Source organism: Heptranchias perlo, chromosome 33, assembly GCF_035084215.1.
Source record: "Heptranchias perlo isolate sHepPer1 chromosome 33, sHepPer1.hap1, whole genome shotgun sequence".
NCBI lineage: Eukaryota > Metazoa > Chordata > Chondrichthyes > Hexanchiformes > Hexanchidae > Heptranchias > Heptranchias perlo.
In genome coordinates this window covers 4,092,676-4,118,420 of record NC_090357.1, presented here as the reverse complement: position 1 = coordinate 4,118,420, position 25,745 = coordinate 4,092,676, and the positions used below count along the sequence as shown (strand labels likewise).

At 45.6% G+C, this 25,745-nt stretch overlaps 1 protein-coding gene across 12 annotated transcripts in view; it reads right to left on the bottom strand.

The window, feature by feature from the left end:
* phldb1b (pleckstrin homology-like domain, family B, member 1b) overlaps positions 1-25,745 on the bottom strand; it is a 283,632-nt gene that overhangs the window by 210,995 nt on the left and 46,892 nt on the right. For 11 of the 12 annotated variants that reach the window (XM_067970865.1, XM_067970873.1, XM_067970876.1 and 8 more), the window contains exon 2: positions 1,453-1,554. In XM_067970865.1, the coding sequence (XP_067826966.1) occupies positions 1,453-1,554 (102 nt within the window). Of the gene's footprint in view, positions 1-1,452; positions 1,555-9,316; positions 9,407-25,745 lie in introns of those variants that run through there. The other variant, XM_067970869.1, reaches the window with a different exon arrangement.

Below are 25,745 nucleotides of genomic sequence, written 5' to 3'. Positions count from 1 at the left end.
GAAAAACCAGATTATCTCATCATTATCACATTGCTGCCCTGTTTCCTACATTACAACAGTGACTACACTTCAAAAATACTTCATTGGCTGTAAAGCACTTTGGGACATTCTGAGGTTGTGCTGGGCGCTATATAAATGCAAGACTTCTTTTATTGTAAAATGCAACATCCACACAGTTGGAACACACTGGCAATCTGTCTCAGGTCTGCGGCTTCTGTCTGGTTCCTGCCCATTTTTTAAGGACCATTTTGTGTCTTTTGTTTTAAGTTTTAAGCTGCAATGTGAAGAAAGAAAGAACTCGCTTTTATATAGCGTTTTGTGCATGCAGGCACTTCCTGTCCAAATTCCTGTTGTCACAATTTTTGGTCACGCTTTTACGTCAATATTTAACATTGAAACTGTCTATGTAAACATTTAGCACAGAAATTCTATATGTAAACAGGCTCAGGCTCTGGTCAGTAGGTGGTGCTGTGGACTGAGTTTCTGAAGTCCCTCTCAACTCTTACACGAAAAAACATATTCATCAACTGACTGGGCAACATCACGGGCAATTTAATTGGTTATTAAATGTCTTGCATATAGCAGGCACTTCCTACAAGTGTCACTTGTTTCCTGTCACACTTAAGGAAGAAAAGAAATAACTTGCACTTTTATAACTTCGTCCACATGCTCACTATGTCCCAAAGTGTTTCACAGCCAATTAAAGTCCTTTTGAATGATAGGCATATGTGTCAGTCCATTTGCACACAGTAAGGTCCCACAAACAGCAATGAGATAAACAACCAGATAATCTGTTTTAGTGATCGCACAATAGAGAGAGAGAAGAAGGACTTGGATTTACATAGTGCCTTTACACAACCTCAGGATGTCCCAAAGCACTTTGGAGTATTACTTCGAAAACACAGCAGCCAATTTGCACAGAGCAAGATTCTCACTAAGAGCAATGAAGATAACAACCAGCTAATCTGTTTTTAGTGATTGGCTAAGGGATAAATATTGGCCTAGGAAACCAGCCCTGCTCTTCTTCAAATAGTGCCATGACAACTTTTACACTCAGTTTAACATCCCATGTGAAAGACAGCACCTCCAACAGTACAGCATTCCCTCAGTACTGCACTGAAGTGTCAGCCCAGAATTTTGTGCTCAAGTTCCTGGAGTGGGGCTTGAACCTAGAACCATACAACCTTCTAACTCAGAAGGCAAGAGTGCAACCCACTGAGCTACAGTTGACACAGCTACAATAAATTAGCACCGTGTATCATGAAATGGCTGTGAGTGAGAGTTTGCACTTCATACACCCACATCTCAAACCAACCTATCTGCCAACCCACCATCTGCGATGCCTTGGAAAATCCATTAATATTGTAACAGAACAAAGACAAAGAAGTGCTGCAAATATATTCCGGACTTAAAGGTTCGAATTCTTTTGGATCTCACCCGGCACGTTCTTACCTGAATGATTTTCTGTGTTTTTTTCATTTGGCCAACGGTGTTTCTGTCCGGTTTGTCCATTGTTACATCATTTACAAACGCTCTTTCGCACTCTTGGATATCCTGAAACAAAAGGGGACAAAAAAGTTATTTTTTATTTTCAGATTAGTTGTTTCATAGAATCGTACAGCACAGGAGGCCATTCGGCCCATCGTGCCTGTGCCGGTTCTCTGAAGGAGCTCTCCAATTAGTCCCACTCCCCTGCTCTTTCCCCATAGCCCTGAATATTTTTCCTTTTTCAAGTATTTATCCAATTCCCTTTTGAAAGTTATTATCGAATCTGCTTCCACCGCCCTTTCAGGCAGCGCATTCCAGATCAGAACAACTCGCTGCGTAAAGAAATTTCTCCTCATCTCCCCCCTGGCTTTTTTTGACAATTATTTTAAATCTGCGTCCTCTGGTTATCGACCCTCCCGCCAGTGGAAACAGTTTATAATTTTCCTTTTGCTGTACTCTCGGTAAATGTACAGTGGGCTCCAAAAAGCCTTCACCCAAACACATCATCTGAGCCTAGACAATGAGTGCCGGCAAACTGCTTGAACTGGGAGCGGGGGCATCACAGGCAAACCTGAAACTGTCCTCACCCGACATTCACACTGGCATACCGTCAGCAGAGTGACTCGCGAGCAGGAGCACGACCCCGGGCTCCCTCACCCCCCTGCAGCTCAAGGACACTGAAACTCTTTTTGGACTAGCTAAGTTTTAGTACTTTGATTCTACACATGCGACGCAGTGTATACAGGAAAAAAACTTTGAAAATTTAAGAAGAACTTACATTTATTCTGTGGCCTCAGCACTTCCGAAAATGCTTCATTGCCAATTAATTACTTTGAAGCGCAGTCACTCTTACGTGGGCAAATAGGACAGCCAATTTGTGCAGAGCAAGATCCCACAAACAGCAAGTGAGATGTATGACCAGTTGATCTATTTTTGACGGTGTTGGTTGAGGGGTGAACATTGGCCAGGACACCGGGAGAACTCCCTGCTCTTCTCCGAATAGTATTATGGCATCTTTTACATCCACCTGAATGAGCAGACAGGGCCCTGTTTTAATACCGCCTTCAAAATGACGACACCTCCAGCAGTGCAGCACTCCCTCAGTACTGCACTGAAGTGTCAGCCTAGATTCTGCACTCAAGTCGTGGATTGGAGATTGAACTGACAATTTTCTGATTCAGAGGGGAGAGCGTTAACAAACTGACACATCGATTAAAATGAACCAAAGTTAAAAAAAAATTAATCAGCCCGTTGCTGAATCTTAAAGGTCAGAAGGTCATGGGCTCAAGTCCCCACTCCAGAGACTAAAGCACAAAATCTAGGCCGACACTCCAGTGTAGTACTGAGGGGCGTGCTGCACTGTTGGAGGTGCCGTCTTTCAGATGAGATTATAAACCAAGGCCCCGTCTGCCCTCTCAGGTAGATGTAAAAGATCCCACGGCCACTATTTTGAAGACGAGCAGGGGGAGTTCTCCCCGGTGTCCAACCCAATATTTATCCCTCAACCAACATCCCTAAAACAGATTATCTGGTCATTTATCTCATTGCTGTTTGTGGGATCTTGCTGTGCGCAAATTGGCTGCCTCGTTTCCTACATTACAATACTTCATTGGCTGTAAAGCACTTTGGAGCATTGTGAAAGGCGCTATATAAATGCAAGTTCTTTCTTCTTTCGCCTCTCCCAGGAGATTATTAGATGGCTTTCGGGTGGGATGGGGAGTGTCTGTATCGTGATTCATAAAGTATCACAACCGTATGGGACAGGCTGGATGGACCAGTGGGTCTTTTCCTGTCTCTCACTTCTATATATTCGTATCTTATCTTTCCAAGATGCTAACCCTACTTTTTTATTGTTACGGTATCCACTTTATTCTTAAATTAATCCAGTGTCCAGGTGCAAACCGCACCTCCTAACAACCGAATCGAGTTAAATAAAGAAATATTTCCTGGTATCTGTCCCTGACCCTGGCTCTGCTGCAGCCCCTCTCCCGCTGTATCTGAGATTAACAGTCCAGGTTTACTTTCTCTATCTCTTGGCCGGCACAGGCACGATTGGCTGAACGGCCTCCTTCTGTGCTGCATTATTCAATGAGGTCTCCTTCGAACGATAACCGGGAATGAAAAGGTGGAGTTAAGAAAGGCTCAAAAATTTCGGGGTAAGTTAGAAGTTAAGAGAACCTGGAACACTCTGTCACAAGTGACTAAAGAGGCAGAGTCTGGAAAGGGAATAAGTACTGAAAACAAAATAATACAAAAGGGTGCAGGGAAAGAGCAGGGAAATGGGATTCGAATTAAGAGATAGCACTGGCACAGGCCCGATGGCCCGAATGGCCTCTTTCTGTGTTGTAATTCTACGATCCTATACACCTCCACACGGTCCCTCGGGGATGTCCCTTTTGGAGGTTCTATTGTCAGGTTCTGTCAGTGAAGAATGCATTTCTGTTGTCAGAACAAGCGATCAACAGTAAAGCTGTGTAAGGGTTAAAAACACTAAACGAGCTCAGAAAAAAAGCCGAGCACACACTCCCCGCCTCTGGTCAGGGAGGGCTGTGAATCATTAACAGGCCACGCTGGTTAATGCTTTCCCTTTTGGAAAAAGAATAACAAGTGCCGGGGTTTTGCTTTTAACCCAGCTGCCTGTCCCGTGCATTAAAAAAAAAACACTAACGAACTGGAAGGGGGAAGAGAAATAAACCCGAAGCTGTATGTACAGAGAGGGTGGAAACCAAATCCCCTTTTTGACGTTCAGTACTTCAGATCACAGCTGTTACCCTCCACTCCCCCGCCCACTTCCCACTCCTGCCAGCTTTCCGCGGTGCGGAGGGGCGGGAAGGAGACCGGCCGCTGCCAAGCTCAGCTGCTATGGCAACGCGACAGCAACAGTAAAGCAACACTCGTCGCAACAGTTCGAATGGAGGGAATTATCGTCTGGGCCGCTGGGGACTATTGGGGGGGGGGGAGGGAGGCGGTGGTGGGAAGAGGGGGCGGTGGAAGGAAGTGGAAAGCACAGATTTTACGAAAAAAGTTCCCTCCCCACTCGCCATGAAGACACAACTGTGGTGTTGTTAATTCAATTATTTTGTGTTATATTCCTTTAAGGCTTCTATGACTTAACATCTCAACTAACAAGATGTACTGAGCACTATTACTTGAAAGTAAAAAGAAAGACTTGCATTTATATAGCACCTTTCATGATCTCAGGGGGTCCCAAAGCGCTTTACAGACAATGAAGTACTTTATGAAGTGTAGCAGTTAATTTGCGCACAGCAAGATCCCACAAACAGCAATGTGGTAATGGTCAGATAGTCTGTTTTTAGATGTTGGTTAAGGGATAAATATCGGCCCAGGTCACCGGGGAGAACTCCCCTGCTCTTCTTCGAAATAGTGCCATGGGATCTTTTACGTCCACCTGAGAGGGAAGACAGATTAACGTCTCATCTGAAAGACGGCACCTCCAACAGTGCAGCACTCCCTCAGCACTGCACTGGAGGTGTCGGCCTGGATTGTGTGCCCAAGTCCCTGGAGTCCTACATTAAAGGCCGAGTGTTGGTTTTCTCAGTGATTGAGAGAGATAAACCCCGAGGAATAGGTTTAATTCTCACTCTCTGCCGATATCAATCCGGATGGAAATAGTAGGGGGGAGATGTATGTTTTCACGGCCTGGGCAATAATCTGGTGGAACAAACATATAAGATCCTGAGGGGACTTGAAGGGAAGATGCTTTGTGGGAGAGACTAGAACTAGGGGCCACAGTTTAAAAATAAGGGGTCTCCCATTTACGACGGAGATGAGGAGAAATTTTTTCTCTCAGAGGGTCGTGAGTCTGTGGAACTTCTTTCCCCAGAGAGCGGTGGAGGCAGGGTCATTGAATATTTTTAAGGCTGAGTTAGATAGATTCCTGATTAACAAGGGAGTCAAAGGTTATAGTAGGTAGACGGGAAAGTAGGGTTGAGGTCGCAATCAGATCAGCCATGATCTCATCAAATGGCAGAGCAGGCTCGAGGGGCCGAATGGCCTACTCCTGCTCTTAATTCATATGTTCGTAAATAGCTCGTCCACTGTAGAACCTGGTTGATTTTCATTCTGTTGAAATCAACGGAACGAGAATCAGGCGGGTTTTACGACGGACGGGCGATCTACTCCACCAGACTCCTGCCCAGGCCTTGACGACAAACATCTACCACAAGGAGCAACAGACGTTGGATTCAGCACCCCCCGAGTTAAAGAAAGGGAGGTGGTTGGGGGGTGGGGTGCGGAGATGAGAATTCGGCCGAGGTTCCTGCTTCTGATTGCTACCCAGCGACCCCGGCTGGGGTTACAAGTGTACAGTCATGGGACGAGGACAGGATGGGGCTGAGCTCTGCAAACGCTCGAGGTCAAGGCTCACACAAGGCTCATGAATAACAGGCACTTGGCCAAATTACCAGAGGGAGCCTGTGGAACTGGAGCCGAGCGCAAGTCTGTAACTTCAGGAGAGGATGGAAGAAAATGGATGGGGTTAAAAAGGGAACATTGTCTTCACCAATAACAACAACAACATGCATCTATATAGTTTCTTTAACGTAGTAAAACGTCCCATGGCACTTCATGGGAACGGAATCAAACAAAATTTGACACTTGATCAGAGAGGGCAAAAAAATCAGCTATCCAGGGACTCCAGCAAGAGAGTTGGACATTGGGTGAGATCAGGACTGGGCTCGGCTGTGATGCCCTCCATGGTAGAATAGCTTGCACCCACTCACTGTCTAGGCTCAGACATGAAGAAAGGTCACTTGGGGAAGGAACCAGAGGATGGCTGAGAAACCCATCAACACCTTCAGGAGGGGATTAGCGGCAGACGAATGCAGGTAGAAGAAACGTTCTGCTTTGAAATAATTTTACCCTTTAGACTCTCAAATCCAAACGCCAGATCCCTTGTACAACTCCCTGCCGTGCAACTCGGGAGCTTTAAACCACAACATTTGAACTCAAGAGAAGTGAAGCTGCCACAGATCCAATGACGAGCAATAACTGAAGACAAATTTAATCCAGTTTGAAAGACATTTCAAATAGATTGGAACTGAGATTAGGCGATATCATGTCAGGCAGATGTTGGAAAAAACAAACTCCTGCCTTATAAAGAAATCTTATCGAATGAACTGTGGGATATTTCGATTGCTGCCCTTGCTCATCAACAACAACTTGCATTTATATAGCGCCTTTAACGTAGTAAAACGTCCCAAGGTGCTTCACAGAAACGATTATCAAACAAAATTTGAGACTGAGCCACATAAGGAGATATTAGGACAGGCGACCAAAAGCTTGGTCAAAGAGGTAGGTTTTAAGGAGCATTTTAAAGGAGGAGAGAGAGGCGGAGAGGTTTAGGGAGTGAATTCCAGAGCTTAGGGCCTAGGCAGCTGAAGGCATGGCCGCCAATGGTGGAGCGATTAAAATCGGGGCTGCGCAAGAGGCCAGAATTGGAGGAGGGCAGAGATCTCGGAGGGTTGTAGGGCTGGAGGAGGTTACAGAGATAGGGACTAATGCACCAGATCCACTTATTAAGATCGTCACCGTCACAAAGGAGATTGCTCCAGGATCCACCACTGGAACTGAAGATATCTGACGTTAATCTCCTGGGAGCTGTGAATCCTTTAATGGTGGAATTCACTAACGTACAGAGAAACAGATACCCAAAAGTGAGCTATAGGCTGGAGTCTAATCGAGGGGTTCAGATAGTTTCTATATAGAATAACAGATACCCGGGAGTGAGTTACAGGTTGGGATCTAATTGAGGGGTTCGGGTGGTTTATATATAGAATAACATATACCCAGGAGTGAGTTACAGGCTGGAATTTAATCGAGGGGTTTGGTTGGTGGTTTATAAATGTAATTTAAGCGTAAAATTACTGAGTCGGCACATATGTTGCTTATAATGCATTACTTAACACTATGGCATGTGTCATTATAGTACAGTATTGTTTATGTAATACAGTTTACATTATACATGTTGTCCCATCAGTGCCCCTCCAGGCTCGCAGAGCCAAGGCAGCAGAGGGGTTAGTGACCCCTCCGAGCTCACCCCCAATTCCGGCTTTACCCAACCACCTGAGTGCTGGCTAGTCGGGCCACCACATCCGATCTTCCCTCTCTACACAGCGTCGTAGCGCCCAGGTAACAGATTATTGTAACAATATGGTTAGCATATAACGTAAAGTTCAAGCTGTCATTTCACAGTAATTTCTTCACAACGAAATTGACAGAAAGTGGAGGGAGAAAATGAACCTGCGATGTGGTCTCTTGCTGTACATCACACTAGGCGGAGCTCTCTGATTACATAGAATGTACAGCACAGGAACAGGCCATTCGGCCCAACTGGTCCATGCTGGTGTTTATGCTCCACATGAGCCTCCTCCCTCCCTACTTCATCTCACCCTATCAGCATATCCTTCTATTCCTTTCTCTCTCATGTGTTTATCTACCTTCCCCTTAAATGCATCTCTGCTATTCGCCTCAACCACTCCACATGGTAGTGAGTTCCACATTCTCACCACTCTCTGGGTAAAGAAGCTTCTCCTGAATTCCCTATTGGATTTATTAGTGACTATCTTATTGTTGTGACGATGTGATAAGGCACTGTATAAATGCAAGGCTTTTTTTATATACCTTGTCTCAATTGTTAGTACTCTCCGCTCTGAGTCAGAAGGTTGTGAGTTCAAGACCCATTCCAGGAGTACAGCACGAAGGGAGCATTACATTGGTGGAGAATGGTTGAGGTGGATGTTGAAGATCCCATGGCAATATTCGAAGGGTGTTCTCCTTGTGCCCAGGTCATCATTCCTCCCTCAACCAACACTACGGAAGAGAGATGATCTGGGTCATTCATTGTATCGCCAATTTGTGGGATCTTGTGTGCTGCGATTGACTACATAACAACAACTTGCATTTATATAGCGCCTTTAACATAGTAAAAACTTCCAAAGGTGCTTCACAGGAGCGTAAATCAGACTAAATTTGACACCGAGCCACATAAAAAGATATTAGGGCAGGTGACCAAAAGCTTGGTCAAAGAGATTGGTTTTAAGGAGCGACTTAAAGGAGGAGAGAGGTCGAGAGACGGAGAGGTTTAGGGAGGGAATTCCAGAGCTTAGAACCTCGGCAGTTGAAGGCACGGCCGCCAATGGTGGAGCTAGAAAAATCGGGGGTGCGCAAGAGGCCAGAAACGCAGAGATCTCGGGGGGGGGGGGGGGGTTGTAGGGCTGGATGAGGCTACAGAGATAGGGAGGGGCGAGGGCCATGGAGGGATTTGAACACGATGTAGGTCAGTGAGCACAGGGGGTGACAGTCACCAAACTTCAATGCAACTGTATGAGAAGTGCTTTGGGACCAGTGGGAAGCCATTATAGGAACAAAGTCTTTCTATCGCCCATTCAGCCATCGGGGGGCTGAATTGCAAGTTTGTTAACGGTAGCAGTACGGTCGCAGGTACGTCTACTTTAACTACCGTCAAGGACGCAATTGTCTAGACGTTTCGCTCGGGACCACTCTGCCTCATTCGCTCTTGCTTTTCAAACAACTTGGAAACTGTACAGAAACTCAGTGACAACAACAGGACTATTTTTAAAAGAGTAGCAGCATTAGAGATCGTTTGGGTTCAGAGAGACGATGAATTCTCATCACACTAATCATTCCTCCTCCGAGGCATCGAGAGCAAACATTTTAAGGAACACAAGAGCGTATCTTTGTTAAGCAAAATATACACAGACAGATAGACACACACGCACACAGACAGACAGACAGACAGTCCGCCTACCCCGCAACACTGAAAATCACAACAGGAGAAAACACTTACACAATGAGCTTCCTCAGTAAGCAGAAACTCTGATATTGGGAGCCAAGACACATCTTAGAGAGAAACTAGTACACGGTTCACAGCTCAACGCAGATAAAAGTAGCAGATGTCTCCCTGGGGGTGGGGGGGAGGGAGAGGGAATACGGAGGCGCTGACGGCTATACAGAGGGGAAGCATGAAATGACTTGTACTTTAGAGAAAGAAAGATCTGAAGTCACAGTGTGCGAGCATGTTCGTGCTAATCAGGTTATTCATGCAGGTTCACACGGGCTGAAACCCAAAAATGTGAAATATTTGTCACAACATAATACATCAACATTCTGCAGTCTGCCCTGCCAATGAGTTGTCAAGAAAAGTCACAGGCAGACTTTATTATAAAGTACATTGCATTATTAGTACCTGCCCTAAATATCCATTGTCTATATATTCACAGAAATAGAATTTCTCTACAACTGGTTGCCTATTATTTCGAGATAAATCAGCAATCCTGGTTCCATAATCGTAACACAAGATGTATCTTTCCCTGTGGCACTGCCTTGTGCGGAAGAACATAAAAACATATGAAACAGGAGCAGGAGTAGGCCGTACGGCCCCTCGAGCCGTCCCTGCCATTCATTAAGATCATGGCTGATCTTCGGCCTCAACTCCACTTTCCCGCCCGATCCCCACATCCCTTGATTCCCTTAAGAGTCCAAAAATCTATCGATCGATCTCAGCCTTGAATATACCCAACGACTGAGCATCCACAGCCCTCTGGGGTAGAGAATTCCAAAGATTCACAACCCTCCCAGTGAAGAAATTCCTCCTCATCTCAGTCCAAGATGGGAGGTCTCAGGTTCGATCCTCAGACTGGCTGGTGGTGCTGAGGGTGCTAGAATTGGTCCTGGTGCCCGGGGTGATGGGGAGTGAACTCAGACAGGGTTCTTGCTGCTAATTTATGGAGTGATCACAACAACAACAACAACAACAACAACTCGCATTTATATAATGCCTTTACCGCAGTAAAATGTCCCAAGGTGCTTCACAGGAACGTTATCAAACACAATCTGACACTGAGCCACTTAAGGAGATATTAGGGCAGGTGACAAAGAATTGGGTTTTAAGGAGCTTGTTAAAGGAGGAGAGTGAGGCAGAGGGATTTAGGGAGGGAATTCCAGAGCTTTGGGCCGAGGCAGCTGAAGGCACGGCCGCCAATGGTGGGGCGTTGGAAATCGGGGATGCACAAAAGGCCAGAACTGGAGGAGTGCAGAGATCTCGGAGGGTTGTAGGGCTGGAGGAGGTTACAGAGATAGGGAGGGACGAGGCCAGGAAAGGATTTGAAAATAAGGATGAGAATTTTAAAGCCGAGGTGTTGCCGGACTGGGAGCCAATATAGGTCAACGGGTGATGGGTGAATGGGACTGGGGAGAATTTTAACTTCCTCTGTCCGGTTTCAGCCAGGAGCGAGAGTGATTGGACAGATCTTTCAGAGAGCCAGCAAAGGTACGACGGGCTGAATGGCCTCCTTCAGGCTTTAAGCAGGGCTCAGCTGTGATGTTGCCCATTCTTAAATAGTCTGCAGCTATTCGCTGCCCAGACTCACACCAGGAGAACAGCCATCGTGGGGATTGGGCAAGAAGGTTAGAGGGACACTTTCTTCTGGGCTCTCACAGAGGTTCTGGCAGCTGGTTTCAGAGCAGAAAGATGATCACCCAACCTCCCCTAAGTGTCACATTTGACGAAAGGCTGTGTGGCCTGGCTCGACCGGGCTCATGACACCTCCAGGGCAATCAGAGCCTCAGCTCCCAAGACTTGGAGATGCCCCACTTTGAATACTAAAGAAGCACCTGGATCTTGACTTCAGATCCCAGAATGTAAGGATCTTCTCGGCCATGAGGAGAGCCGAGGAACGTGAACGATGGAGACTATGATCCACCAAAGCAACGCTCTGATGGAGCACTCTGTAATGGCAGAACAGGCTCGAGGGGCTGAATGGCCTACTCCTGTTTCTGGGATGATGGTGATGGTTTCGAGCATCACTGAATCATCCACATCTCTTTCAGATAGCTGACAAGGGTGAGGGAACAATAGAGCATACGGGAGTCTCAACTTCAAACAAGAATGAGTGACTAATCTCATCTCTGTAAATAAAACACAGATGTCCATGAGAATCTGCAGACTTGTTTTTGTCTACATTGTCTTATACTTGGATTTAAGCTATGCTATGCAGGCATGGAAACTAAGATATAATGCACAGACAGACAACCATTAATCATTTCTAAGATGTTTCTCTCAGATTGTAAAGATGATTTCATGTAGAAACATGTTGTTTTTCGAGTATTTTGCTGATCATTTTTGTTTATGCCCCTTAGAATGAGCCCACACCCAAGTAAGTATGTATGGTCCCTCCATCATTCACTCTGTCTTTCCCTCTTGGTCGTTCAATCATTTTCTCTTTCTGTTGGTCAGTCTCTTTCTCTCTTTCTCTCTCTCTGTTCATCATCTTCCTTCCTGTCATTTAGTCTCTGTCTCTTGCTGTGCAGCACTTGGTGCCTCTTATCATTCAATCAGACCCCTCCTGCTAACCACTGGAAAGTGAGTCGGTCTCTCCGTCTCGTTCTCTGTTATTGTCCTCTCCTAACCTCAGTTAGTTGGTCCCTCCCTCTTTCTCATATATGTATAAGGGAGAATTTTAACTTCTTCTGTCCGGTTTCAGCCAGGAGTGAGGGTGATTGGACAGATCTTTCAGAGAGCCAGCAAAGGCACGAGGGGCCGAATGGCCTCCTTCTGTGCTGTACGGTGTTCTACGACTTTTTATGTGTGTCATGAATAAGTCATGAAAGTAACAGTCTATCTCAGGCTAAGGTAAAGATCCCACAGCCCTGCGTGTAGAGGTAAGATTTATGCTTAGTGTTCCCATCAGCTCTTCAGCAGGAAAGGCAGGCAGAGAATGAAGGGGAAATATTGGATTTTTACAGCATTAAATTCACATTCAACTTCCAGGATTAAGTATGGTCCGTCTGCTTAATGCTGGAGGTGGCGTTTTGAGAGATTCTGAAGGATTTAGCAAGTACTTTTAATTCCCATGGTCAACACAATAGCAAAACTCAATAGATCATTTCCCCAACTTTGATTTTTAAGCTTGACGGAAATTAAAAGATCAGGGGGATAGATTTTGACTCTGTGCGACGATATAAAACGGGTGATAGCAAATCGCCAGCCTGCTTGACATCTCCTCCGATTTTTATTTCCCGTTTGACTTCAATGGAAATAAAAATGGGGAGAGATGCAAAGATCGGGCTGCTGACTCGTTATCATCAGTTTTACACCATCGCACAAAGTCAAGATTAGCCCCAGGGGATTGTCTCGAGGGCTTGTTAAAAGCTCAGATGCAACTAATTATCAGAGGGACTGAAATTTAAGGACTATTTTAAAGGAAAAAGATTTTTTTTTTTATGCAATGAGAAAGCTGAGAGATGGACCAAGCTTCATCACGCAGAACAGCACCAGGATTAAGAATAGAGCAGGAGTGAAGAAGTTAATGAAGAAGAAGCATTTAGGTGAGAGTGAGATTTGGTGTTCAGAGCCTGCAGTTTGTAGGAGGATGGGGAGAGACTGAAGGAGTTCGTGGGAAAGAACGAGTTGCAGCAGGACCTTGTGTGATAGGTCTGGAGTCCTGATCTCTGTCAATAGACTGGTTCCTGGGCCTCTGAGTCTTTTCCTTATGCTTTGATTACACAGCACACTTACCAGAGAAGAGCCTGCCCCTGTTGACTTGAAATGTAACGCCTGCCCCCTTTGGATCAGAATGCAATGAGAACGGCTAAATTAAATGATTTCAACAAAAAGGTTTCCTCAGTTCTGTGTCTTCGACATTCGATCAAATTGGTGGAATGGAGGGAAGGAAAGTCCGCACTTGTTTAATTCCCCTACAGGACTGGGGCTTTGGGGCAAATCACCAGCAGCTCGAGGCATGAACAGCTTAGTAGCACATTAGTTAGATCAGCTCATTAAACCAATGGTAGCGCGTTTAATTTCTTACCGCATTACAGAAAGATGAAGCAATTTACAAGAATTGTTTTTTTTATTGGAATATTTTACATTTAAAAAAGGTCATTATTTTTTCACTCCATTACCAATTACTCTGTGCTACAATATTCAATCTTATTGATGGCCCACACTGTGCATTATAATGTCAAATTAGCATAATGATGTTTCCTTTCCTGTTTAAAGTTGACAATGGTTTTCCCTCCGCCCCCAGTGCATTAAAAATATGTATCATTTCAGCACATATTTCCAGCAATTGTTTTTTATGCAAGGAGCAGGTTTCTTAATTTCCCCTACGATTTTCTACCCTTACCTCTCCTCTGCCTCATGCACTGACTCTTGTTGGGCTGCAGTTCCCTGTTTGTCGACTATTCCCCAGCACCTCATCCCTGTGCCCATCCATCACTCTCCCGTTCATCCATCACCCCTGCCCTCTGACCTCTACTGGGTCTCCGACCCGAGCACATTCATTTCAAAATCCTCATCCTCATTCTAGGTCAATCCATGATGTGGAGATGCCGGTGATGGACTGGGGTGGACAAATGTAAGGAATCTTACAACACCAAGTTATAGTCCAACAAATTTATTTTAAAATCACAAGCTTTCGGAGATTATCCCCTTCGTCAGATGAATGAGTGAAAAGGTTCTCAAATCGCATATCTTATACTATGTTGGGACAGCATCACACCAATCAAAAGGTGTCGTTGTTATTCAAACAGGCCAGTCACGGAGAACAGCACGTCCCAGTACACTGGATATGCATTGTGTCGATTACACAGGCAGGCAGAAAGAAACCCAAAATGGCAGAGAGAGAGAGAGAGAATATTAAAAAACATATAATTTTTTTCCCCCTTTTTTGCTGGTGGGGTTACGTGTAGCGTGACATGAACCCAAGATCCCGGTTGAGGCCGTCCTCATGGGTGCGGAACTTGGCTATCAACTTCTGCTCGACAATTTTGCGTTGTCGTGTGTCTTGAAGGCCGCCTTGGAGAACGCTTACCCGAAGATCGGTGGCTGAATGTCCTTGACTGCTAAAGTGTTCCCCGACTGGGAGGGAACCCTCCTGTCTGGCGATTGTTGCGCGGTGTCCGTTCATCCGTTGTCGCAGTGTCTGCATGGTCTCGCCAATGTACCATGCTCCACGACACCACACAACCCTGCCACGTCAACCTCTGCAAGACATGCCAGATCATCGACACGGATACCACCATCACACGAGAGGACACCACCCACCAGGTACATGGTTCATACTCCTGTGACTCGGCCAACGTTGTCTACCTCATACGTTGCAGGAAAGGATGCCCCGGAGCATGGTACATTGGCGAGACCATGCAGACACTGCGACAACGGATGAACGGACACCGCGCAACAATCGCCAGACAGGAGGGTTCCCTCCCAGTCGGGGAACACTTTAGCATTCAAGGACATTCAGCCACCGATCTTCGGGTAAGCGTTCTCCAAGGCGGCCTTCGAGACACACGACAACGCAAAATCGTCGAGCAGAAGTTGATAGCCAAGTTCCGCACCCATGAGGACGGCCTCAACCGGGATCTTGGGTTCATGTCACGCTACACGTAACCCCACCAGCAAAAAAGGGGGAAAAAAATTATATGTTTTTTAATATTTTCTCTCTCTCTGCCATTTTGAGTTTCTTTCTGCCTGCCTGTGTAATCGACACAATGCATATCCAGTGTACTGGGACGTGCTGTTCTCCGTGACTGGCCTGTTTGAATAACAACGACACCTTTTGATTGGTGTGATGCTGTCCCAACATAGTATAAGATATGCGATTTGAGAACCTTTTCACTCATTCATCTGACGAAGGGGATAATCTCCGAAAGCTTGCGATTTTAAAATAAATTTGTTGGACTATAACCTGGTGTTGTAAGATTCCTTACATAGGTCAATCCAGGCTGACCCTTCCAGTGCAGTACAGAGGGGGTGCTGCACTGTCAGAGCTACCGTCTTTCAGATGAGACGTTAAACCGTCTGCCCTCTCAGGTGGAGGTAAAAGATCCCATGGAACTATTTCAAAGAAGAGCAGGGGAGTTTCCCCCCCCCCCACCCCCCACCCCCCACCCCTGGGACAATATTTATCCCTCAACCAACATCACGATAAAACAGATGATCTGGTCATTATCAGATTGCTGTGTGTGGGATCTTGCTGTGCGCAAATTGGCTGCCGAATTTCCTACATTACAACAGTGACTAGACTTCAAAAAGTACTTCATTGGCTGTAAAGCACTTTGAGACGTCCTGAGGTCTTGAAAGGCGCTATATAAATGAAATTTCTTTCTTTCTTTAGCCACTAAGTCAACAGGGGCTCAGAGAGAACCTGCAGAAACAGGTCATGTCCTGTGTTGGAGGCACTGGACCCCCGTGGGTTATGAGACGGTAATCCAATCAAGCGGGTCAGATGACATCACAGGCCATGAGAGTGAAGATCACCCAATTTATCTCTGACATGTGAACCGTGGAACGGGATTATTATCTGTGATGCACCAACATCTGTCCAGCATTATTTATAATATTTAATGGGCAGTAAATTCTTCGGATATAATGTGCGTTTTGTTCGGCGCTGACAGTGGCTGATTCATTTGATTCCACAGGACAAGCATTAGCTTGATTTACAGAACACATTTGTTTTCTGACACAGGATAGCCTTTGAGTAATGTTGGGAGGTTATTCGGGACTGTAAATTGCAGAAGGGAAGTCCTTCGTCATTCCTAATTGCAAAGTTATCTTCAAATATTTTTTTTTAAGTTATTTAATGTAGGGGCTCGAAGATCGTGCAGGGTGCACTGACCTTTGCACCCGAACCCCTGACAGGCATTCTGCCCCTCAAATGCTAACTATGAAATCTGTTCGATTAGGTTCTTTATCACTGACCACTGTCCTCGCAACAACAACAACTTGCATTTATACAGCGCCTTTAACGTAGTAAAACGTCCCAAGGCGCTTCACAGGAGCGATTATCAAACAAAAATTTGATACCGAGCCACATAAGGAGATATTAGGACAGGTGACCAAAAGCTTGGTCAAAGAGGTAGGTTTTAAGAAGCGTCTCAAAGGAAGAGAGAGAGGCGGAGAGGTTTAGGGAGGGAATTGCAGAGCTTAGGGCCCAGGCAGCTGACGGCACGGCCGCCAATGGTGGAGCGATTAAAATCAGGGATGACAAGAGGCAAGAATTGGAGGAGCGCAGAGGTCTCGGAGGGTTGTAGGGCTGGAGGAGGTTAGAGAGATAGGGAGGGGGGGAGGGCAAGGAGGGATTTGAAAACAATGAAGACAGTTTTAAAATCGAGGCGTTCAAAGAACGGGAGCCAATGTAAATCAGCAAGCACAAGGGTGATGGGTGAACGGGACTTGGTGCAAGTTTGGATACGGGCAGCAGAGTTAATACTGGTGAGTGTGGCTGTGTCTGCAAAGTGCAGGAATGTACATTACAGCCTGGGATGCACAAGAGGCCTATTATTCCTAAGAAGTGTTCCACAACACCATGGCCAGGAATAGACAGGCTGAGAGGAGCAGAGGAACAGGGGGGAGCCATTCAGCCCCTTGAGCCTGTTCCACCATTCAATTAAATCGTGGCTGCTCTGAATCTTAACTCCATTCACCCGCCTTGGTTCCATAACCCTTAATACCCTTGCATAAAAATCTATCTATCTCAGTTTTGAAATTTTCAATTGACCCCCAACCTAATGTAGCTCGGTGTCAAATTTTGTTTGATAATCGCTCCCGTGAAGCGCCTTGGGACGTTTTACTACGTTAAAGGCGCTATATCATAGAAGCATAGAATGGTGACAGCACAGGAAGAGGCCATTCGTCCCATCGAGCCCGTGCTGACTCTTTGTAAGAGCAATCCAGTTAGTCCCACTCCCCCGCTCTTTCCCCGTAGCCCTGCAAATTTTTTCCCTTCAAGCATTTATCCAATTCCTTTTTGAAAGCCACGATTGAATCTGCTTCCACCGCCCTTTCAGGCAGTGCATTCCAGATCATAACCACTCGCTGCGTAAAAAAGTTTTTCCTCATGTCGCCTTTGGTTCTTTTGCCAATCATGTTAAATCTGTGTCCTCTGGTTCTTGACCCTTCCGCCAATGGGAACAGTTTCTCTGTATTTACTTTATCTAAACCCCTCATGATTTTGAACACCTCTATCACATGTCCGCTCAACCTTCTCTGCTCTAAGGAGAACAACCCCAGCTTCTCCAGTCTATCCACGTAACTGAATTCCCCCATCCCTGGAACCATTCTAGTAAATCTCTTCTGCACCCTCTCTAAGGCCGTCACATCCTTCCTAAAGTGCGGTGCCCAGAACTGGACACGATACTCCATTTGTGGCCGAACCAGTGTTTTATAAAGGTTCAACATAACTTCCCTGCTTTTGTACTCTATGCCACTATTTATAAAGCCCAGGATCCCGCATGCTTATTAACTGCTTTCTCAACCTGTCCTGTCACCTTCAATTCTCTACAAAGACGGAAGCAAGTTGCTGTTGTTGTTGCTGTAAAGGATCCGCTGTTTATTTGCAGCATTTCCTATTTTTGTTTCCGATTTCCATTTTTCTTGTGCGTTCGGAAAATATTCATCCAGCCGTGCGAGGGTGGGGGGGGGAGGGGGAGGGGGAAGGTGGGTGGAGGGGGGAGGGGGAAGGTTGCGGGGCCGGGGGGGGGAAGGGGAGGAGAAACCAACATTTCACCCTGCAAAACTAAATGCGAAACTGAATGTCCGACTTTACGAGACTTGGCACATTCTGGCCACAAACAGAGCTTCTCTTTGTGAACCTGCTGGGCCTCACTGGAGCCAAACTATGGTCTCGGTTGCACACCCATGAATTACTGGTGACTAAATTTATCCCCTGTCGCGGGCTACACCCAGTCAGCATCTGTTTCTCCCCCTCTGCTGCTGATTCTCAACCCCGATCCATTTTTAAAAAAAATATTGAACAATCTTTTAAAATTTTGGCAAGTTTCTGCTGAGGCTTCGAGTCTCCGCCCCAGTCGTCACGGAGATTTCTGCCACGGCGGGACGAGTAAGTGTGAAATTTTCATACTTGAAGCGTGACTAAAACAGTCAGCAGGGCAATTATAGATTCCGCCTTTCCAAATTCGGGCTGTGTCTGAAGGGAGAGGATTTTGAACGGCGTAAAACTAGGAACTTAGGAACAGGAGTAGGCCATTCAGCCCCTCGAGCTTGTTCTGTCGGTTTAACTAGGTTAAAGTACTGGTGGTTGCAGGTTTGTCACTAGTGGGAGCAATTTGAGGGGATGAACCAAGGAAAGTATAAAAGAAAGAAAGACTTGCATTTATATATCATCTTTCACGACCTCAGGACGTCCCAAGGTGCTTTACAGCCAATGAAGTACTTTTTGAAGTGTAGTCACCGTAGGAAATGCGGCAGCCAATTTTGTGCACAGCAAGATCCCACAAACAGCAATGTGATAATGACCAGATCATCTGTTTTAATGATGTTGGTTGAGGGATAAATATTGCCCAGGACACCGGGGAGAACTCCCTGCTCTTCTTCCAATTATTCCACAGGATCTTTTACATCGACTTGAGGGGGCAGACGGGACCTCGATTTAACATCCGAATGATGGCACCTCCGACAGTGCGGCACTCCCTCAGTACTGCACTGGGGGTGTCAGAAGCATTGAAGTGTACTGATTTAAATTCAATTTTTTATTAGTGTACTGGTACTGATACACTAAGTAATCTCAGGAGCAACACTCATGCTGTTAGAAAGAATTGTAATTACAAATAAAATTGTTTTTCTTCCATCTGTCTCTTTTCTTTGTGGGAGGAGAATATTCTTTAATGAGCACAGGTACCTGCTGTGGGAAGAAGTGTCCAGGAGGGGTCATTGAGCCCACTGGTGATCTAACAGTCTCCACTGAGCGTTTGACAGTCGGTCGAGCACCGGAACCAGTATCCAGGTGTCAGACGGACAGTTATCAGTTCAGGAGCAGCTGATCAGGAAACGCTTCTAAATCAGAAGGTCCCAACCCCGTGGGAAATGCTGAGTTCTTCCCCCCTTCCCCCCTCCCCCTCCTCCCCGCCACCAGCCCCACTCGAAAGTATAAACTCCCGACCTACACTGATCCAGTGGCAGAGGAGACCGTCGCCTCTGAGCTCTCTCCTTGGCTCCCCAAACGCACGAAGCTACCTGAGGTCAGGGCGAGCTGTGCCGTGGCGAGATGTCCAATTAAAACGCCAGGGTTGAGAAACGGAGCCACTATGATGTCATTATGCTGCCCATATTCCCGTGGGATGTCGGGTGAGTTAACAATAGTAAAAATAAAAAAAACAAGGAGAACAGAGAACCTTAGAACAGAGAAGGTTAAGGGGAGATTAAGGTGTTTAAGATCATGAACGGTTTTGACAGAGTAAACAAAGAGAAACTGTTTCCAGTGGCAGGAGGGTCAGTAACCAGAGGACACAGATTTAAGGCGATCGGCAAAAGAGCCAGAGGCAACATGAGGAAACATTTTCTTACACAGCGAGTTGTTATGATCTGGAATGCGCTGCCTGAAAGGGCGGTGGAAGCAGATTCAATAATGACTTTCAAAAGGGAATTAGATAAATACTTGAAGGGAAAAAATTTGCAGGGCTATGGGGAAAGAGCAGGAGAATGGGAATAATTGGATAGCTCTTCCAAACTTTCAAAGAGCCAGCACAGGCACGATGGGCTGAATGTCCTCCTCCTGTGCAGTACCTCGTATGAGCAGCGAAGCACAGAGAGAGGAGAGGAATTTGTCAATGTCACCACAGGTGTATCACTCCCAGACACGAGGCCCAACAGAGCAGCTCCCTTCTCGCTGCAAATGTCTTCGCTTGTCTCAAATAAATTCTTCAGTGGGTTTTTTGGGGCTAAACCTTTCGCTGAAAATGCTTCCCCCTTAAAAGCGCAATGTTTCTCTCGAAGCTCATTGCTCATGTTCAGATTCTGTAGTGATGATGCATCAGCTTGAGTATGAGAATTTGTGGACAGTCCCTTAACAGCACACAGTGGCTGAGTGGGTAGCATGCTCGCCTCTGAGTTAGAAGATTGAGGGTTCAAGCCCCATACTAGCGACTTGAGCCCATAATCCAGGCTGACCCGCTCAGCACTGAGGGAGTGCTGCACTGTTGGAGGTGTCGTCTCTTACACGAGACATTCAACCAAGGCCCCGACTACCCTCTCAGTTGGATATAAAAGATCCCATGGCCACTATTTGAAGAAAAGCAAGGGAGTTCTCCCCAATATTTATACCTCAACCAACATCTAAAAAAACAGATTATCTGGTCATTATCACATTGCTGTTTGTGGGATCTTACTGTGGGCAAATTGGCTGCTGCATTTCCTACATTACAACAGTGACCACACTTCAAAAGTACTTCATTGGCTGTAAAGTACGTCATGGGGTTGTGAAAGGCGCTATATAAATGCAAGTTCATCTCTCGGTGCCACAGGTATATCAGCTACTTTAATGGGGTAAAGAAAACCCAGAACAATGTTTTCAGATTCATCGGAGCAGCAAAACAAGAGAATGAATGGTTCAGGGTCATGAAGAGCACATTTAGGACAGACATTAGGCCTCTACAGAGTGATCAACAGCTGGAACAGGTTGCCGGGGAGAGTGCCAGATGCTGTTAATAGGATGATGGTAGGGTTGATATTCTGGAACGATGAGGTCAAATGGGCCCAGTCTATCCAGCTCTGAATTTAGTCAGGAATGCAGCGCTGTAAAGGGATGAAGCATCTGCATTCTGGAGCAGCGAAGCCCAATTCCAGGAGCTGGTGTTCCAGCAACATCAGATATAAACGCTGGCATTGCTGGCGTCGGCAGTAAAGTTCTAGTTTTTAACTTGTTTTTGGAATTCTTTATAATCCAAAGATAGATGAAAAAAGAAGTGACTTTGTTAAAACCCAACATTATGCAAAGTGGCACTCAATAGTTCAGTCTCTGCTAACAAAACCTTATCTTCAGTGCTGTGCCTGGAGCAGAGTACCTCAAACCAGTTGTCTAATTGAAGCTTCATCAGACACGAACTGTTAAGGGAATATCTCCAAACTCAAACTGATATGAAACAGTGGCGGGAATTTTGACTTTGGGCGATAGTGTAAAGCAGCAACTTGCATTTATATAGCGCCTTTAACGCAGTAAAATGTCTCAAGGTGCTTCTCAGGAACGTTATCAAACAGAATGTGACATCGAGCCACATAAAGAGATAATAAGACAGGTGACCAAAAGCTTGGTCAAAGAGGTAGGTTTTAAGGAGCATCTTAAAGGAGGAGAGAGAGGCGGAGAGGCGGAGAGGTTTAGGGAGGGAATTCCGGAGCTTAGGACCGAGGCAGCTGAAGGCACGGCCGCCAATGGTGGAGCGATTAAATTCGGGGAGGCGCAAGAGGCCAGAATTGGAGGAGCGCAGAGATCTTGGAGGGTTGTAGGGCCGGAGGAGGTTGCAGAGATAGGGAGGGGCGAGGGCCATGGAGGGAATTGAACACAAGGATGAGAACTTTGAACCAGCCACCTCTTATACATCGAAGTCAATAGAAAAGAAAATCGGGAGAGCTGTATAATGGGCGGCTGATTCGATATTGGCCCTTTTACACTATCACCCACAGTCAAAATGACCTCCCTTGATACGTCTTGCAGTAAGGGAATGTCTATAAATGGCCGTATTACATCATGACACCGACCAACAATTTTCCAGGATGCTCAGCCCACACAGCTGCACGGTTTTGTGCACTGTCAATCCGGCCGGACTTTCCACAGACCAAACATCTGCCTTTATTGGAGAATTCCAGTGTTCCATTTAACTGCACCTATTCTGCGGAGGGTTGCTTTTAGTTTAAACACAATTGCCATCTACAGGAACAAGACGGGATATTTTCACAAGTCAGTCTAAACTGAAGGGAGGGTCACTCCTAAACCATCCTGGGTCGACTGCCAGAATTTTGCTGATGTCCTTTTGATTTCTAACTTTACTGTGTCGGCTGTGGCTCAGAGGGCAGCACTCCTGCCTCCAAATCAGAAGGTCGTGAGCTCAAGTCCCCACTCCAGAGACTTGAGCATAAAATCTAAGCTGACACTCCCAGTGCAGCACTGAGGGAGGTGCCACCTTTCGGACGAGGCATTTAATGGGAAGAGCTTTATAACAGACATCTGAATCAATTGCCTGTCTTACAATCCTACCCAAAGCCAGAATTACATCCAGTGCCTTCAGGAAGAGGGGACAAAAAAGCAGGTTGCAGTGAGTAGAACTTACACTGCAGAGTGAAAGTTGTCTGATTTTGGCAGTTGTTAAATTGACTTTTTGGAGCAGGATTGACGAGGAATTGAATTGGGCCAAACGACACCGCCCTTTAACTGCAAAATTAGAAGGGTCGCAACTCACTTTTTTGGGCTTCCCTCCCCCCCCCTAAAAAAGCTGTTCGAAGTTTAGCCCTGACATACTTTCTACTCTCCCATTTAAAGAAAAACATGTTGTCGTAAACTCGATATCTTTTGTTTATTCGTCAAATGAATGGCGATAGAGCCAGTTTCAATATTTATCTACTCTCAAACAATCAGACACTGACTCAGTGGGGTGTTGGGAGCTGCTTGAGCCAAAGGAAACAACATGAAGCTGTTGGTCTTTCCTTTCCATGTCAGCTGTGGCTCAGTGGGTGGCACTCTCACCTCTGAGTCATGAAGGTTGTGGGTTCAAGTCCCACTCCAGAGACTTGAGCTCCAAATCTAGGGTAACACTCCCAGTGCAATACTGAGGGAGTGCTGCACTGTTGGAGGTACCGTCTTTCAGATTAAACTGAAGCCCTATCTGCCCTCTCAGGTGGATATGAAAAATCTCATAGCACTATTTCAAGAGAGTTCTCCCCTGCTCAATATTTATCACTAAAACAGATTATCACATTGCTGTTTGTGGGAGCTTGCTGTGTGCAAATTGGCTGCTGCATTTCCCTACATTGCAAGAGTGTCTATGCTTCATAAAAATACTTCAATGGCTGTAAAGTGCTTTTGAACATCCTGAGATTGTGTAAGATGCTCTATAAATAGCAAGTTCTTTCTTTCTTTCCAGTGAGACGATGGCTGGCGGAGCCGTCCAGGGAATTGAACATTAATCTCCCGGGCACTGCTGCGGGTAACCCAGGAGGAAAATCATAGACAGCATAAAAAAAAGTGTTTTTTTTTTGCATTTTCTTTGAACACGTTCTTTTATTAGTTATAGAAATATTATAGATTGGAAAAAAGGCAGTTTGACAGACAGTCATGAATCATCCAGTCAGGTAATGGAGAGTCTGTTTGCCTTCCTAATGGTGTGAGAGAGTGGGAAAATGCGAGAATGGACATTTCAGGCGGGAGTGTGGGGGCGGGGCGGTTGGTGGTAGATGGTCACGTGATGAAACCTCCAGGGATATGTCCAACCAGAGTTGGCAACGCTGGCGAGTACTTCCAGCATTTTCTGTTGGACATAAGTGGATCTCGTGTAGCATGGCTCACAGTGAGATGGAGGATATGGTATTTTATAATGACAGGGTGCATTATACCCTGTAATGCACAGTGTACCAATCTGCTGTGCAGGTGCGGTTGTGCTTAATTTGGCCTGTCCCTTTAAAGCCACATGATCTAATTGCCGTCTACAGAGGACATCCTGAGGTCAACTGTTGTTGGTGAGGGAAGTTTGCAGATTGGTAAACATTAATAAATTTAGAAGAAATTAGCAAGAAAGGACTGACTTTATTTTTTAAAATACTTTTGATGCTTTCACGTGTGATGGGCTCAGAACCACAATATAATTGAAATAAATTATTCCCTATTTTCAGAATGTTGAGAGTCTGATTCTTGTCATTCCACTTGGATGGAAAGGGGGTTTATTTAAAGGATGCACACAATTGGTTGGAAGGAGGGGGCTTATTTAAGAGACGCATACAATGGGTTGGAAGGGGGTTTATTTAAGGAATGCACACTATTGGTTGGAGGGGGGTTTATTTAAGAAACGCACACAATGGGTTGAAGGGGGGCTTATTTAAGAGAAGCACACAATTAAGGGACGTGCAGAATTGCCTCATGAACAAGCCTCAATGTCAAACTAACAAACAAATCGCACAAAAGTGTGACACGATCATCGCCTTCAAACACTCCAAAATTCCCATGGAAACAAACAGTTTGAGCAGCTGGCAGATTACAAAACCCTCAATTAATAAATGTGAACGGACAATACGCATCCAAGATATAAATTAACATAATTGCAGCCATCGTTGGATGGTTGTTTCACTCCGAGATATTGACGCAGCGAAAGATGGAGATCACTCAGTGGAGCACAGAGGAGTGACGAGCACAATACGGCCAGATGGATTTTAAGTTTGATTGGCACACATTGCTCTCAAAGGGACTTTTATGAAGCAACAATTTACTTTATGAAGTTTCCCCAGGTCACTTAGTGTGGAAAGCACCCTTCAGGTCTTAAGCTAACATTATGGCATAATATAAAATGAGGTAATTCTGCTACTCCATATACAGCCTCTGCCATTTAATCCACTCAAAGGACTTCCCCACATTCATCCACACGAGTTTGAGGAACTGGGACATACTGACGTTCCTGTTCATCTCACGGTCCAGGAAACAGCTGGAAAAATGAGACACTAGTCCCAGTTCCTTCAGGAATAAAACAAACTAGTCTCTAGACAGGCAACGGGGCTGTCTCTGTTTAATTGTCATGGCAACTGCAAGCAGTCCTTCTGCAAGACCCTTTCGCTGCACAGCGAGCCAAACTGCGTCTTGTCAAAATGAAAGAACTTGCATTTATATAGCGCTTTTCTTGACCTCATGATGTCCCAAAGCGCTTTACAGGCAATGAAGTACTTTTGAAGTGTAGTCACTGTTGTGATGTAGGAAACGGGGCAGCCAATCTGTGCACAGCAAGATCCCACAAACAGCAATGAGATAAATGACCAGATCATCTGTTTTTAGTGATGTTGGTTGAGCAATAAATATTGGCCAGGACTCCGGGGAGAACTCCCCTGCTCTTCTTCGAACAGTGTCATGGGACTTTTAACGTCCACCTGAGAGGGCGGATGAGGGCCAGAGCATTATTTCGAAGAAGAGCAGGGGAGTTCTCCCAGTGTCCTGGCCAATATTTATCTCTCAGTCAAACCAGATTATCTGGTCATTATCTCATTGCTGTTTGTGGGACCTTGCTGTGTGCAAATTGGCTGCTTCGTTTCCGACCTTACAACAGTGACTACACTTCAAAAATATTTTATTAGCTGTAAAGAACTTTCGGATGTCCTGAGGTCGTAAAACATGCTGTGTAAATGCAAGTTAGTTCTTCCCTTCTTTCAAATTTCACTGTCAAAGAAGACACTGCACCCTCTCCCTCCTCTCTTTTCATACATAGTGTTTGAAGTATAAAAAATGATATCC